The 13,738-nt window shown below is 36.9% G+C and overlaps 1 protein-coding gene across 1 annotated transcript; it reads right to left on the reverse strand.

Annotated features, from left to right (window-relative positions):
* Positions 1-624: 624 nt before the first annotated feature.
* Positions 625-13,370, reverse strand: LOC764060 (crustapain). The gene is made up of 10 exons (XM_011662497.2): positions 13,223-13,370; positions 10,352-10,507; positions 8,957-9,129; positions 8,032-8,287; positions 7,219-7,414; positions 6,606-6,799; positions 5,355-5,446; positions 4,750-4,911; positions 3,382-3,571; positions 625-2,711 (listed from the first exon to the last, which is right to left on the reverse strand). The coding sequence occupies exons 1-10, from the start codon at positions 13,284-13,286 to the stop codon at positions 2,515-2,517; spliced, it is 1,680 nt and encodes a 559-aa protein (XP_011660799.2). The 5' UTR covers positions 13,287-13,370; the 3' UTR covers positions 625-2,514.
* Between the last annotated feature and the right edge of the window lie 368 nt (positions 13,371-13,738).

Below are 13,738 nucleotides of genomic sequence, written 5' to 3' on the forward strand. Positions count from 1 at the left end.
TGTTTTTTGTTTTTTTTTGGGGGGGGGGGGGAATATTTTTCTCTTCATCCTCCTTCTTTAACAAGCCTGTATCTCCCTTCAACTTACCTCGATTGCTAGTGAGCCTTTTCCGCTTTCTCCCCCGCCCCCCCCCCCTATCTCTAGCTCGCATTGGCTTGTTTTATTCTCATAGTGCTCTCTTCAAATTTCTCTCACTACTTATTAATTTGTTCTGTTCTCCGATCTCCTCTCCTGCAGCTATATTTGCTTCTCTCTATTTCGAAATGTCTGTTACATTTTCTTGTTTGCCTTAGTGTCTTTTTCTTAATTGGGCTGGTCATACTCTGCATATATTTCCCATTTCTTTGTCAGGCACATGTATTTCTTTGTTGAATTTTTTGTATTTATGTCTTAAATATATTTTTGTAATGTGTTATTCTCATTTGTGATTCTATGTTACTAAATTTTAATTTGGTAGTTAATGGAAACAGGGAGAATGCAATTATGTCAAAATGTCAAAATGCTACTAAAATTTAGAAATAATAAAATAAGTGAACGGGGAAGGAGGGGGATCGAGGGATAGAGGACACATAAATATATACAGGATACAGGAGAATAAAATAATCCATTACACTGAAATTCTTATAATAAATTCAACTCTCCATGCATTTTATGCTCTCATTTTATTGCTCAATTTTTATTCATGAAATTTTTACAAAAAATAAATGTTATCATTAATATTAATATACTGCAATATAGAGAAATACAAACATTATTTCTACAATGGACTAATATCAACACAAAGTATGCATGATCTATAGAGGAGCATTACACCCCCCCCCCCCCAAGCCAATTAAGACTAATGAAGAATGAACATATATTACATTTTCTGCCCACTCATCTGATTTTCAGGCAAAATAAAGTTTGAAACTCAGTATGTATTGAATGATTTGTAGCTGGAACTCAGTCCACTGTAGTTTATTCTTTGAATTAAAAGATTAAGTACTGAGAGTGTATTTTTAAATCACTTCAAGGTAGATTCACTTATTGCATAGGACATGAAATCATTTAAATCATAATTATTGTAATGGGTAATTTTTAATTCTAAATCTAGTTATCAAATTTCTTTGATTGATGTGCAAATAAGAAATATTTCACATATATGTTAGAAAAATTACCAATCATAGCTGGAAATGTCAACGTTTCAAGATATATTATACTTGTACGATTGTCAAAAGAAATGTGTAGGTATTCATTAAATCCCAATCATTATGTATAGAGAAGTCGATACAAACATAAACACAAGTTTCAATATGTTTTATAGATGTGGACACAAATCACACAACTATCACATAATTGTCCCATATTTGCTTTTTTAAAGTGCACCTTCAAACAAACATAGATTGTCCTTAGAACCACTAACTATAACAATGATAACTCTACTTATTGAACAAAAATACTATACATTCACAATAGTGCACCATTACCATGCCCAAAATAGAACAAGTCTTTATTTCAGATCAAACTAAAGCATAGAAAGGCAATCATCTTTTTGTTCCATAAAAAGATAATCAAATCCGTTCAAGTTTTAAACAACAGCCTCTTTCTTTTGACCTTCTCTGGTATAACTCTTTGGAAAATTGACATAGATACTTTCTACTTTCTTTTGTTTCTAATTGCACCATATTTAGTAAATAAATTTCTATGATTTTTTTTATTCATTAAAGGCAATAATGAAGCATCACAAGTACTCATACATATTGGTATAACATCAAGATACAAACACCTTAACCCTTTGTCTATGGGAACCGGATGGTCCCTGTGTTAAGCCTATGGGAAGGAGAACATTCAGTAGTCAACGCCTTGACCAAATACAGAGTAAGAAATAGATTTCTACTTCCCTCTAATCACATAACATTTACAAACACTTGACGAAAGACAACAAATTATTCAAACATTTACTTTAGAAGTTTTTAGACTGCTGCAAAATTATAAATGTGTGATCATATCACATGAAAGGTACTCATACCATCCCTTCATCTAAATTTTTACAAAAGTTTCACATCCATCCTAAATCAGGAAACATTATATTTACCATTCATTTACTTCAGTTCTAAATATTTAGGAAGTTGTAAATGAGATGAATTAGAATTTCTTCATAAATGTTGGTATACATGAACTATTCAGTGGTGAACTTACTACCCTTTATTGTATACGACTACCCTATTGGTATTATTGTCACAAAATCCTTACCATCTTAATACTAAAGTCTACAAGAGTACAACGAAGTTTGGGTCCTTCATACTGCTTAAGAAAACAATATTACTTCATAACGTATCATTTCCCTCATCCCTATTACAGATATATTGTTAGTGTGACATACTTGTTTTACTTAAGTTCTACATAACTAGCAGCCATAGCAACATCAAATTTTGGGCCTTCGTTCTTGTGAGGAAAGAAATATTTCTTAGTTAATCATTTATCTTATTTCTACACAAGAATTCATGTTATTGTGACATAGTGGTTACCATCCTTCTAGTTTTTCTCTAGTTCTACATAGGTAGCAGCTGTCGCCACACCACAATTGTTATCCTTCATGCTGATGGCCACGTAACCATTGTTGCCCCAATGGGTGGACCAGGAGTTCTTGATCAACCAGTAGTCTTGACCGCTGCTGTCGGTCCCGTAGCCAACGGCCAGCACGGCGTGGTCAAGATCATCTACTGTATTTCCTGCAATAATAATAATAATTTTCAAAGAATTCAATCAACTTTGGCATGTAGCTTTTATACTTCCGTCATATCGACAAGATTAGACACAGATAAATAACAACAGACCAAACGATTGCTTTACCCAACATGGCCCAGACTTTTCATTTACCGGTATTGTTGTTCATTGTCGGTTTTGGATTGGTCTGGCAGTACCGGTATGTGTTTATCACATCCAAGCAAAGCTCCTTCACATTTGAATTGAACAACACCGACTCAAAGGGCGGTACCTGATTATTTTGTTATGGAGGTGAAGATGTCAAAAGTACCTGAAGGTCCAAGAAGAAGGAGAAGAAAAGAAGAAGACGATGAGGAAGAAGGAGAAGAAGAAGAAGAAGAAGAAGAAGAAGAAGAAGAAGAAGAAGAAGAAGAAGAAGAAGAAGAAAAGAAGAAGACAAGGAAGAAGAAGAAGAAGAAGAAAAGAAGAAGAAGACAAGGAAGAAGAAGAAAGAGAAGAAAAGAAGGAGACGATGAGGAAGAAGAAAGAGAAGAAAAGAAGAGAAGAAGAAGAAGGATGTAAAGGAGGAAAAGTCAGAGAATAAAAAGACAAATAATAATACTAAGAGCAATAAAAAGAAGGAGGAGGAGGAAAATTTTAAAAAAACACGAAGAAAAAGAGAAAGAAATTCCATACCACAGCTAGCATCATAATATGTCCCGTACGAGTAGAAGCTGAAAGAGGGCACAGCAGCATCGATGCCGACAGCGATAGGTCCTTTGGTCGCCAGAGCTTTCTTGAGGTCCTTCTGGTTACCGGAGGTCACGTTGTAGTATTTCTTGATACTCGCTACAGCCTTGGACTTGTCGTAATGGCACATCCCATTCTGAGAAAAGGAGAGAGAAATCAAAAGGGTTAGAGATCCATCAGAAAGAATGCAGACTGGTTTTCTTTTTACTGTACCAGCAATTATTGTTGACTGTTTTCTTTTTCAGACTAATTTAATAGTCTGCTATGACTGAGAGCCTACAAAGGAGTGTAAACAATTCAAAAGATGATCAAATGCATTATGTAATCAGCCAAATTCTTTAAAGTGTATAATTTGAGTTCTTTTCAAGTGATCAAGCCTCTGGCTATCCCTCTAATGAGGAGTTAGTGGGTCTTTATAGCGAAATACGATATTAAAGCCCCACTGTACTACTTGTAGCTACTTGCTCCCTCTCTATAGAAAACAATGCCTAATTGGTGACCATTGATCCCCCATGATCCTCTTTTTCTTATGTTAATTGAGAGCTGAGTTGATGAGATAGCCACCTGTTAGTGATCACCCTGGGTGGTCTAATCCCTCCTAGCCAAACCAGTACAGACGGCCTTTAAAAGAGATGATTTGTACTACAAAATCAAAGAATAGTAATGAATACAGACATAGTAAAGCTTTTTCCTTTTGCTTTTGCACTCATCAGAGTAAATCGCAAGGAATGAACAGAAAGCCCAAAACCCTGGCAATATTAACCTGTTGACTACTGAATTGTATAGGTAAGCAATGTATAGGTATCCCGTAAGCAAAGGGTTAATTATCCAGAAGCTAAAGGAACAATGCGCCCTCCCCCCCAAAAATAATAACAGGCTGTGATTGGCTACAAGACAATAGACTTAATGCCAGCTGTTTAATGAAAACAGTCTGTACCCGGGGCGTTTTTAAAGACAGAAATACACATGCAAACCTTAAAATTCTTGAACATTCATATTAATATCCAGAAGAAACTAATAATAGCTTTGGAGAAAAAAAAACTGAAAATAAACTACAAATATCTTATTAAAATACAAGTCCTTGTATTTAAAGCCCCACTGCACTTCCGTACATATAGCCCTCTATATAGCAAACAATGCCTAATCGGTGACCTTTGGTCCCACATGGTCACCTTTTTCTAATGTTAATTGAGAGCTGATTTGATGAGATAGCCACCTGTCAGTGACAATGCAGGGAGGTCTAATCCCTCCTGGCCAAACTAATGCAGATGGGCTTTTAAGACAAAACTATGAAACACTCCTGATGATTAATACCTGTCCAAGGTAAGGTCCGTAGGTCTCTTCCAGTGGGATGCCTCCATTCTTCATGAGCCACTCGTAGACTCTCCATTCCTCGCCCCCATCACACCCGTTGTTCCCTGCTGCCCATGTGCAGTCCATTAGCATCTGCTGCGAGAGCCGCACTCGCTTGCCACTCTACAGAGAACAGATATATGAGAGAAATATGTGAGAAATTCTACAAATGGAACAATTTGTATAAGAGGTAAAACATTACAACCCTAGTCATAATAAAATAGTCTAAAACATCTGAAAACACACCTCTACAACTTCTATTAAATTGTTGATAGATAAAGAGACAGCGCCTTGTATCCTTTGGAAGAGGCACTATATAAATCCAATTATTATAATTTTTATTATTATTAAAAAACTAGTCAACATCATTGGGGGTAAGAAGTACAGAAATACGTTTTTTGGCCATTTTCGACTCTGAATATATTTTTTCATTTATCTTTTGTTCTAAATCCTCGGCCATTAATATGTTTTTTTTGTCTATTTTCCCATATGAAAATAGGAGAAAAATATAATCTAGTTTCCTGTTAAATACCACAAAAATACAGAGGAAATAGCAGTCAACCTACCTGCATGAAGACAGCTCCTTCAATGGTTTCTGCCGATCCAAAACTCCAACAGGATCCACATACAGCCTGGTCCTTGACTGGACTCACAGCACCTACATTGTACATGTGAGATATATAGGTAAAACACAACACATGGTTTATATCAATATAGAAAAACTACTTTCCTTGTTTGTTTGTTGTATGTCGGTGCAATATTATCACTATTTTGTATTTGTATATTACTCTGCATATTACAGTATTTTCAATGTATTGTATTTTAATGTATTTCTTAAATCTTTTTTAGATTTGATTTGTTTTAGCATTTGGCTGCACCTTTGAATGTATGTTTTGTTAAATAATCAATAAACCAGTTCAACTGTAAAACCAGGAAACTTTGCAAACTTTGCGAGCAGTTCAGATTTGCAAAAGTTTAACCCCCCCCCCCCCCCCCCCAAGAGACCACAACAATGACTTTGAGCACTTTGTAGTAGAACCTGTTATCTGCAATTTGTGACAGTTTCATGCCGAAAAAGGTTTCAAGTTTCCAGAAAAGTTTAAAGTTCATTCTACATGTACCTAGTCTAATGATATAAGGCTTTGTTGGTACATCACTAAATTAATACTGCAGCAATAAAGGTTGACACTCGGAGGTTGACACTCAGAACCTGATAGATCAGCAGACTAAATTTAATCCACATATTTGGGATTTCTAACCTTGACTATTAAGAGGATAAACACAGAGTGAAGGATAGGAGAAAATAGAGAGATGAAGAGAAAGTGAATCAGAGAGGAAAAACAAGAGCTGCAATAAAAGAGACATAGAGGGACAAAGATAAACAAAGAGAAAGAGAGAGAGAGGGGGGGGGGGAAGGACAGAGAGGATAAAGTGAAAGGGAAAAGTAGAAAGAGATAGAAAGAGTAAGAATAACAAGATTGACACAAAAACAAGCATGAGAGAGGTGGAGGGTGTGATGGACAAAAAGATAGAGGGACAAAGAGAAAGGGAAGAGAGTGGTGGGAGGGGGGGGGGGGTAGGGGGAGACATACAGACAAAGACCATCTGACAGAATACAGTGAAACCTGTCTATAAAGACCACCCAAGGGAGACAAGATGTGGTCTTTATATAGGCAAGTGGTCTTTATGTACAGGTTCCTTTAGTATACATTTCCATGGGAAGCCAATTTCAAGGGAACCACAAAATGTGGACTTAGTAGACAGGTGGTCAATAAAGCAGGTTTGACTGTACAAGCCTCCGTGCAACGATCACTCACCCAGCACATTCCAGTCGATATGGTCTGGTACGGCATCATCGCTGACGTCAGAACCATCATAGGGGAGTCCGTTGTTGGGTCTGGTTTGTCGAAGACGACCTCTCATCCTCTTCAGCTCCTGATGTGATTGGTCAGCCATGTGATTGATGTCCAGTACGTAACCCAGGTTGGCTCGGTTGATGGAATGGATCATCCTAATGACGAAAGCAGAGTATCACGTTCAAACAAAAATTACAACCACTGATTTTTAAAAATTCCTCCCGTCTAGGCCTAAAACAAAATATCTTGTATTGCCCTTTACGACCGACCCAACAATTTTTTTTTTTTTTTACTGGTTTTTAGAGAAAAAAATTGTATTAAAGCTTATCTGTACTAGTTTGGTCAGGGGGATTAGACTTCCCTGCAAGGCCACTGACAGGTGGTTATCTCATCAAGTCAGCTCTCAGTTAACATAAGAAAAAGAGGATCATGGGGGACCAACAATCACCGATAAGGCATTTTGCTATATAGAGGGCACAAGTAGCTACAAGTAATGCAGTGGGGCTTTAAGTTCATGCTTCAAAGAAAGATGGGAGCAAGTCAATCCACCAGCTTATGTCAAGCCCGGTCTTACCTCACATTCTTGGTGAAATGGCCCTTGCGTTGCACATGCTCCAAGTCCGTCTTGTAGCTCTTGTCATACTTCTGCTTGTACTCATCAAAGAGCTGATGGAGGCGGTCACCCATCTCTGGGTTCACCATCTCTCTCATGGGGTTGCCCTTGATCTTCTGCTCCACACCAGGCCCTGGGAATCCAGCACATGTCAAATCTGAAAACAGTAACGTTGATGTTAGTTTAATATGAATTGTATCAATATTGGTGCTTTGCACATGATGTTGATGTTGTTTACAAGGTATGTTATGTTAATGATGACAATCCTGTTAACAGTTATGCAAACAACGATAATGACAATGATGATAAAAATGGTGATATATAAAGATAATGATAATGATAAAAAATGACAATGATAAAATGATCATGATAATAAAAATAATGATGTTGATGACGATGGTGACGATGATGGTAATAATTGATGATGATAATGATAACGATAATGTTAATGAGACATGTAATGATAACGATGATGATGATAATCATAATAATAATAAGGTACACCCGCAATGATGATACGAGTTTTAATTTCAATGTATATGTCCCACGGATTGGATGAGCTTGTCTAAGCTCTAAAAAAAATTCTACGGTTTGGATGAAATATAAAGATAATGTCTATTGAGTGTTTCGCTACTTAGAAGTGTATTTTCTTTTGCTTTGATAATACGAAGGCTCACTCTGGCAATTAAAAGATGCCCGATGATACATGTTAGTTCAACATATTTGCACGTTAGTTCATATTTTTTTAAATTCATTTCTCTATCACTGACTCACTTTTGGGGATGCTGAAGATATCATCAGAGATTGCAGTTGCTTCATCATAGAAGTCGTAATCGATGATATACTCGTCAAAGTGCGAACCAAGCAGACTATCAAATCCCATCATCCGATACTGTACAGGTCTTGGAGGGGTGGTGGTGGTGACGGCGAAGGTGTACGTGCTGGTGCGTGACTGGTTAAAAAACGTCATGGTGGTTTTGTTCTGCCACAAGTTTACGCTCTGCCCGTTTCGCAGTCCACCAGATAAGAACTGTAAGAAAAGAGTGTGTTCTAGTTAAATAGAGCATGCTCAAGTCAAGAGGTAAATGTTAAATCATGGATGTGGGTAAACGTAGCACCACGGCCACCCCCGAATTGGTAGATAATAGTCATCATAATAATCATCATCAAGATATATACTTGCATCAAGTACTTCTTTTAGAATATATCCAAATCCAAGATATTCTTATGGGAATATGTTAAATACTTACTGAAAAGGTTATGTTGAAAATTTTACAAAGTGAAATTATACCATGAAAATATATGGCTATTTAGTGGTCCAGGGTGTAGAGTGCACTCAAACTCATGAAATTTTATTTTCAACTTACCAGAGGTGATAGTGAGCACTAAAAAAAAAAATGTCATCAAATAACATTCCCCCCTTTTGAGTAAGAAAATTGGGGGGAAATTGGGGGGAAATTGGGGGAAATTGGGGGAAAATTGGGAAAAATAGGAAAAAATAGAGAAAATTTGGGAAAAATCAGGAAAATGGGGACGAAATCAGGAAGAAGAAAAAAAATCGGGTAAAAAAAATAATTAAAAAAAATCAGGAAGAAAAAAAGAATCGGGGAAAAAAATAAAAAGAATCAGGAAACCAATTTAAATTGGGTAATTATCAGGCCTGACTTACTTATTTTGCACCACTTAAATTTCAACTTACCGTGAAGCCAGTGAGATCAGGCAGCATACTCTGAGGCATGACCGGGGCCCCCTTCTCACCGGGGATGAGGAAACAGCTCTCAAGAGAGGCGATACCTTTCAAGGTAGCGGGAGAGATCTTGTAGAGATTACCATAATCCTTCTCATCACCTCGGAAGTACACCTTGTCCATGCCTACAAGTTGATGGAAATACAGAGTTCAGCTTCAATTTTTTTTTTTTTTATTTATTTGAAAACTTAACTTTTAACAAAAATTTGGTCATTCAACACAAATAATCATGCTAAGGCCAAAAAAAAAAATATGAGTACTATAAAATGTAAGTTTTGTATTACTCTGTGACAGTCACAACAAATAAATACAGTTTACTTAAACAGGGGGTAATAATAATAGTGGGTTCTTGTATAGCGCTCATGTCTGTCAGACTTGACACTTCTGGCGCTCCAGATTATTACCCCGGCTTCAGCACGGCTGCCATTACGGCGCTCTAGCATTTCAAGGAATTAATTCTTGCCAGAGAGTTGGTGTAAGGGGATGGTCAATTGTCTGTCTTTGCCTACAAACTAACTCAAGTGGACAGATCATTGTTTGAAAGTGAGTAACGTCTTTTGGATGATAAAGTAAAACATCAAGGTAAATGATCATATCTGATTGATACAAGTGTACAATTTCCCCATTACATAGGCATGACTTCAGTTTTAGATTATTATTATATAACTATTATGTATTTGGCATCACCTGTGCACGGGAGGCGAAAAGCAAACTGAATTATTGTAACACTCGGGTCTCTCCTCCTGGTATAACTGATTGGGGTAGTAGAGGTGGTCAACTACGCCGGGGTTCCCCCTACTCTTATATGAAAAGTGCAGTGGGTTCTTAACATGTAAAGGTTGTGACTCTCCTCTACATGAAGACACCATTTAACATCCTATCCGAGGGACAGAGTGCTTTCCTCTGTTAATAGCCCGCATCTATGAAACAGGAAAGGGGTCCTTTAAAACACAACACAGACTTTAGTCATTTGCCTGGGTTGGATTCAAACCAGATGGTTTACCGTCTTAGCCACCTTGCCTGTGTGAGGTCAAAATCTATCTATCTATCTAAGTATCTTCTCCCGGTTTGGAGGTTGATTGCAACATCTCTTCAGGGAAAAAAATATTTAAACAATTTTGGGGGCTACTTTTTAACCTTGCTTGCATGAAATAACACTCTTTAAGTTGTTCTGCATTGAACTCTATTCTATGCACATTTTTGGGGGCTCTTCTATGACTTTCGGGGCTCTTTTGGGCATTTCGGGGGCTAATTCGCCCTGAGCCCCCGTGTATTTTTTCCCCTGCATCTCTTCATTTCACTAACAAAGTCACTTAGGATCGAGAAAGAAAAGAGAAGAAGGCTCACCACTGTAGGTATCCATTCTACTCCTGTTTTTCGGGCCCTGGAAGAAGATCTCAAAGGGTTCGATGATTTCAGCATAAGGCAGTCTGATTTGCCCGGAGGCATGGTAGTGATCCTTGAAGACTGGTTTCACTGGAGAGGCCTGGAGGCTAGCGAGGCCTGGGGAATCACAAAACAGAAGAAAGGGAATGAACATTAAAACAAATCATAAAATAATAACATGTTTAATAAATCATTTCCTCAAGGGATGAAATTAAGAAAAAACAAGCTGGAAAATATAGGAATTATTAATATATTCGTGGAACTGTTCCATTGTAATATAATACCAAGAAAGCCTTAAACAGAACTGAATCTAGGAAATCACAGAATAGCAGAAAAAAGATTTAGTTTTTTTTTAAATACAAGAAACAAAAACTAATTTCAGTAAACTAGTGTGCCTTAATCAGTTGTTAATTATCATGTTAAACTAATTACTATTATCATAGTTGAAGTATCATATTGGTAACGAGAAAACAGCTATTATTATGTGTACACTGCACGTATTTGTGTTTCTGGCAGAACCGACAAGGCAAACTCTTGTGAGAGGTCAGCTAGCGTTTTTGTAATGTAAATCACATTTTAGCTCATAACATTAAAGAGATGTATAGACTGGTAGTGGTAAAATTGCGGTTCAAGGGTTCTGGGTGCAAAATATCCATTCAATATTGTTTAAATATTGCCTTCAGAAGTTTAGATGGCAATACTTCAACCTAAATTTGCAAAAAAGCAGAAATATATGCCCAAATGTTCAATGTTAAATTGCATTTGCGATATCTATCCAGGCCAGATCGATGTGATAATTTACTAAATATATCAATAGTAGGCAGCTTTTGTATCATCACGTATTAAAGATAAACTTGAGTTCTGGTAAAAAAAAGAAAATTAATTCTCACAGAATCAAACGAAACTTACACTGAATGTTCAAGATTACAAATAAATGACATGTGCCAAACAATTTTGGAAGAAAATGTATACTGGCTGAGTAATGAGCATAGAAAGACAAGGAAATCAAGGTAGTACCAGCCCCGACACCATGTGTGTTGTCCCATATATACATGTAGCTTTCCGTGTACAGCGCTTGTTACTTTACCAAGACTCGGTCAAATTTATTATGATTTTGATGACTCCAGAACCTTGCAGTGCACACCAATACTTACATGCTACATGATCAACTGTTTCTGATCCTAATTTCCACACCTTTTCTTTCACAATGCAATCGCATTACCAGTACTAAAGTTTATCTTTAAGTAGTCAAAACATATTCTTTCACATGATTGGTAATAACAGCTTCCATTTTATTGTTTGAGAGGGGACGTTTCCAAAACTGGTAGACTCTATACCTTTAAGCAAATCGCCTTCACTCTGGTATCAAATGACAAATGTTCAATTTTGTTGTTATGTTCTTAGGGTGCGTTTAATTGATTTTTTGAAGCTAGAATCACAAACATGAATTACAAATCAAAACGCTGTTATAAAAAATAAAGTCACTGCGGTTTGCGTTCAAGCGATTTTTCATCAACGCTGATTCTAGCTCATTTCGAGCCCAGCCACTGCGCATCACACTGCGCAGTTGACCCAGGAAGTATAGGTCAACCTTGGCGCGCGCTTTTTTGAAATTGTTTACGGCGACTGTCGACTGCTGTTTTGAGCATAGATCGCAATAATAAAACAAAGAATGAGAAGGTGATAGAAGGAAGAAAAAAAGAATAACATCAGGAAAGACAGAAAGAGAAAGTGATAGAATGATTAAAACGAAGAATAACATAAAAGAAGTGATAGAATGATTTAAACCAAGAAAAACATAAGAGAAGGTGAAAGAAGGCAGAAACAAAGAATAAAATAAGGAAAGACAGAAAGAGAAAGTGATAGAATTATTAAAACAGAAGGAAGAAACAAAGAATAACAAAAGAGAAAGTGATAGAATTATAAAAACAAAGAATAACATAAGAGAAGGTGATAGAAGGAAAAAACAAAGAATAACATAAGAATAGAAGGAAGAAACAAAGAATAACATAAGAAAAGACAGAAAGAGAAAGTCGATAGAATGCTTAAAAAAATAAAACAAAGAATTACATAAGAAAAGGTGATAGAAGGAAAAAACAAAGAAAAACATAAGAATAGAAGGAAGAAACAAAGAATAACATAAGGAAAGACAGAAAGAGAAAATGATAGAAGGAAATCAAGGAATAACATAACGGAACAGGCTATAAAGAGCATGATAAAGACGATAAAGAGCATGGTATAGTGAATGCAATTGCATGAAAAGCAGGCGCGCGGTTTTGCCCAAACCGGAACAGGCCACGATAGAATCAGGATTGAGACTACATTCGTTCAATCAAATTTTAGCGACCGTGATTCTGCAGAATCATGATACAAAACGCATCTTTTTCAGCATTACATGTTTGTGTTTTTAAACACGTTTATTTTTACGACCGACGAAAAAATCGCTTGAACGAATTGCGTTTTAAACTAAACGTCTTTACTTTAAAAACCGTGATTCTAGGGTGCAAAAGTGTCGATCAAATGCACCCATAATTAGTTTCAAAGTGGTTTGTAATTGTACGAGTAGAAGGAAGGGTCCACTTGTGAAGTTCAGTCTGCAACTTAACGTTTGTCGGGTGCTGGAATATAGGAGGCCGCGGCCGCGGCCGTGGTGCATGGCTTAAAATTCTTTCTAAAGCTACCAGTAATGGCAGTACCACAGTCAGACAGTCATGATCCAGGCCGAGGCGTAGGCGCAGTCGAGGCTCAGCTCATGATCGATCTCGATTCAGCCTCAGCTCAGCTCTGAGAGTCAATTGTACAACTTGAAATGAAATCATGATAGGTACTTACTTGCCACCAGGATGAAACACACCAGTACCATATGACGGGGCGACATTTTATCTAAAAATGACATCCAAAAATCACAATTGTCTTAACTCTAAAATTGAACACGGGCACTTCCTCCTTGTTTAGGTACGGTAGGCCTGCATGTGATGAAATCACGTGATTACATTTGAATCACGTGACCCCTTTCCCCAGGGGCGGTAGTTTGTATAATGTTTACTCAAGTCACAAGGCTCGAACCCGCCTCCCTGTTTTTGCAGTCAACTTAAATCATGACATGTATATAACTTAGCAATTTCCTTAGTCATGCACCTCTATAAAATTGACACAATACGCCATTTTCATATTTACATCCATGTATATATCGCCCACAGAAATTAGGCATTCGAAGTAAGATATATTATAATAGGGGTTGGTATATATTATTATGCTCTAATTTTAAAATAGGCTTTATGTACTTCAGTGATACAAAATTCTGCGGTAGGCCTACTTTGCGTATCCTATCTAAAATTTATGAAACGG

The sequence above is a fragment of the Strongylocentrotus purpuratus genome, unplaced genomic scaffold (genome assembly GCF_000002235.5).
Source record: "Strongylocentrotus purpuratus isolate Spur 01 unplaced genomic scaffold, Spur_5.0 spur5_scaffold_13, whole genome shotgun sequence".
NCBI lineage: Eukaryota > Metazoa > Echinodermata > Echinoidea > Camarodonta > Strongylocentrotidae > Strongylocentrotus > Strongylocentrotus purpuratus.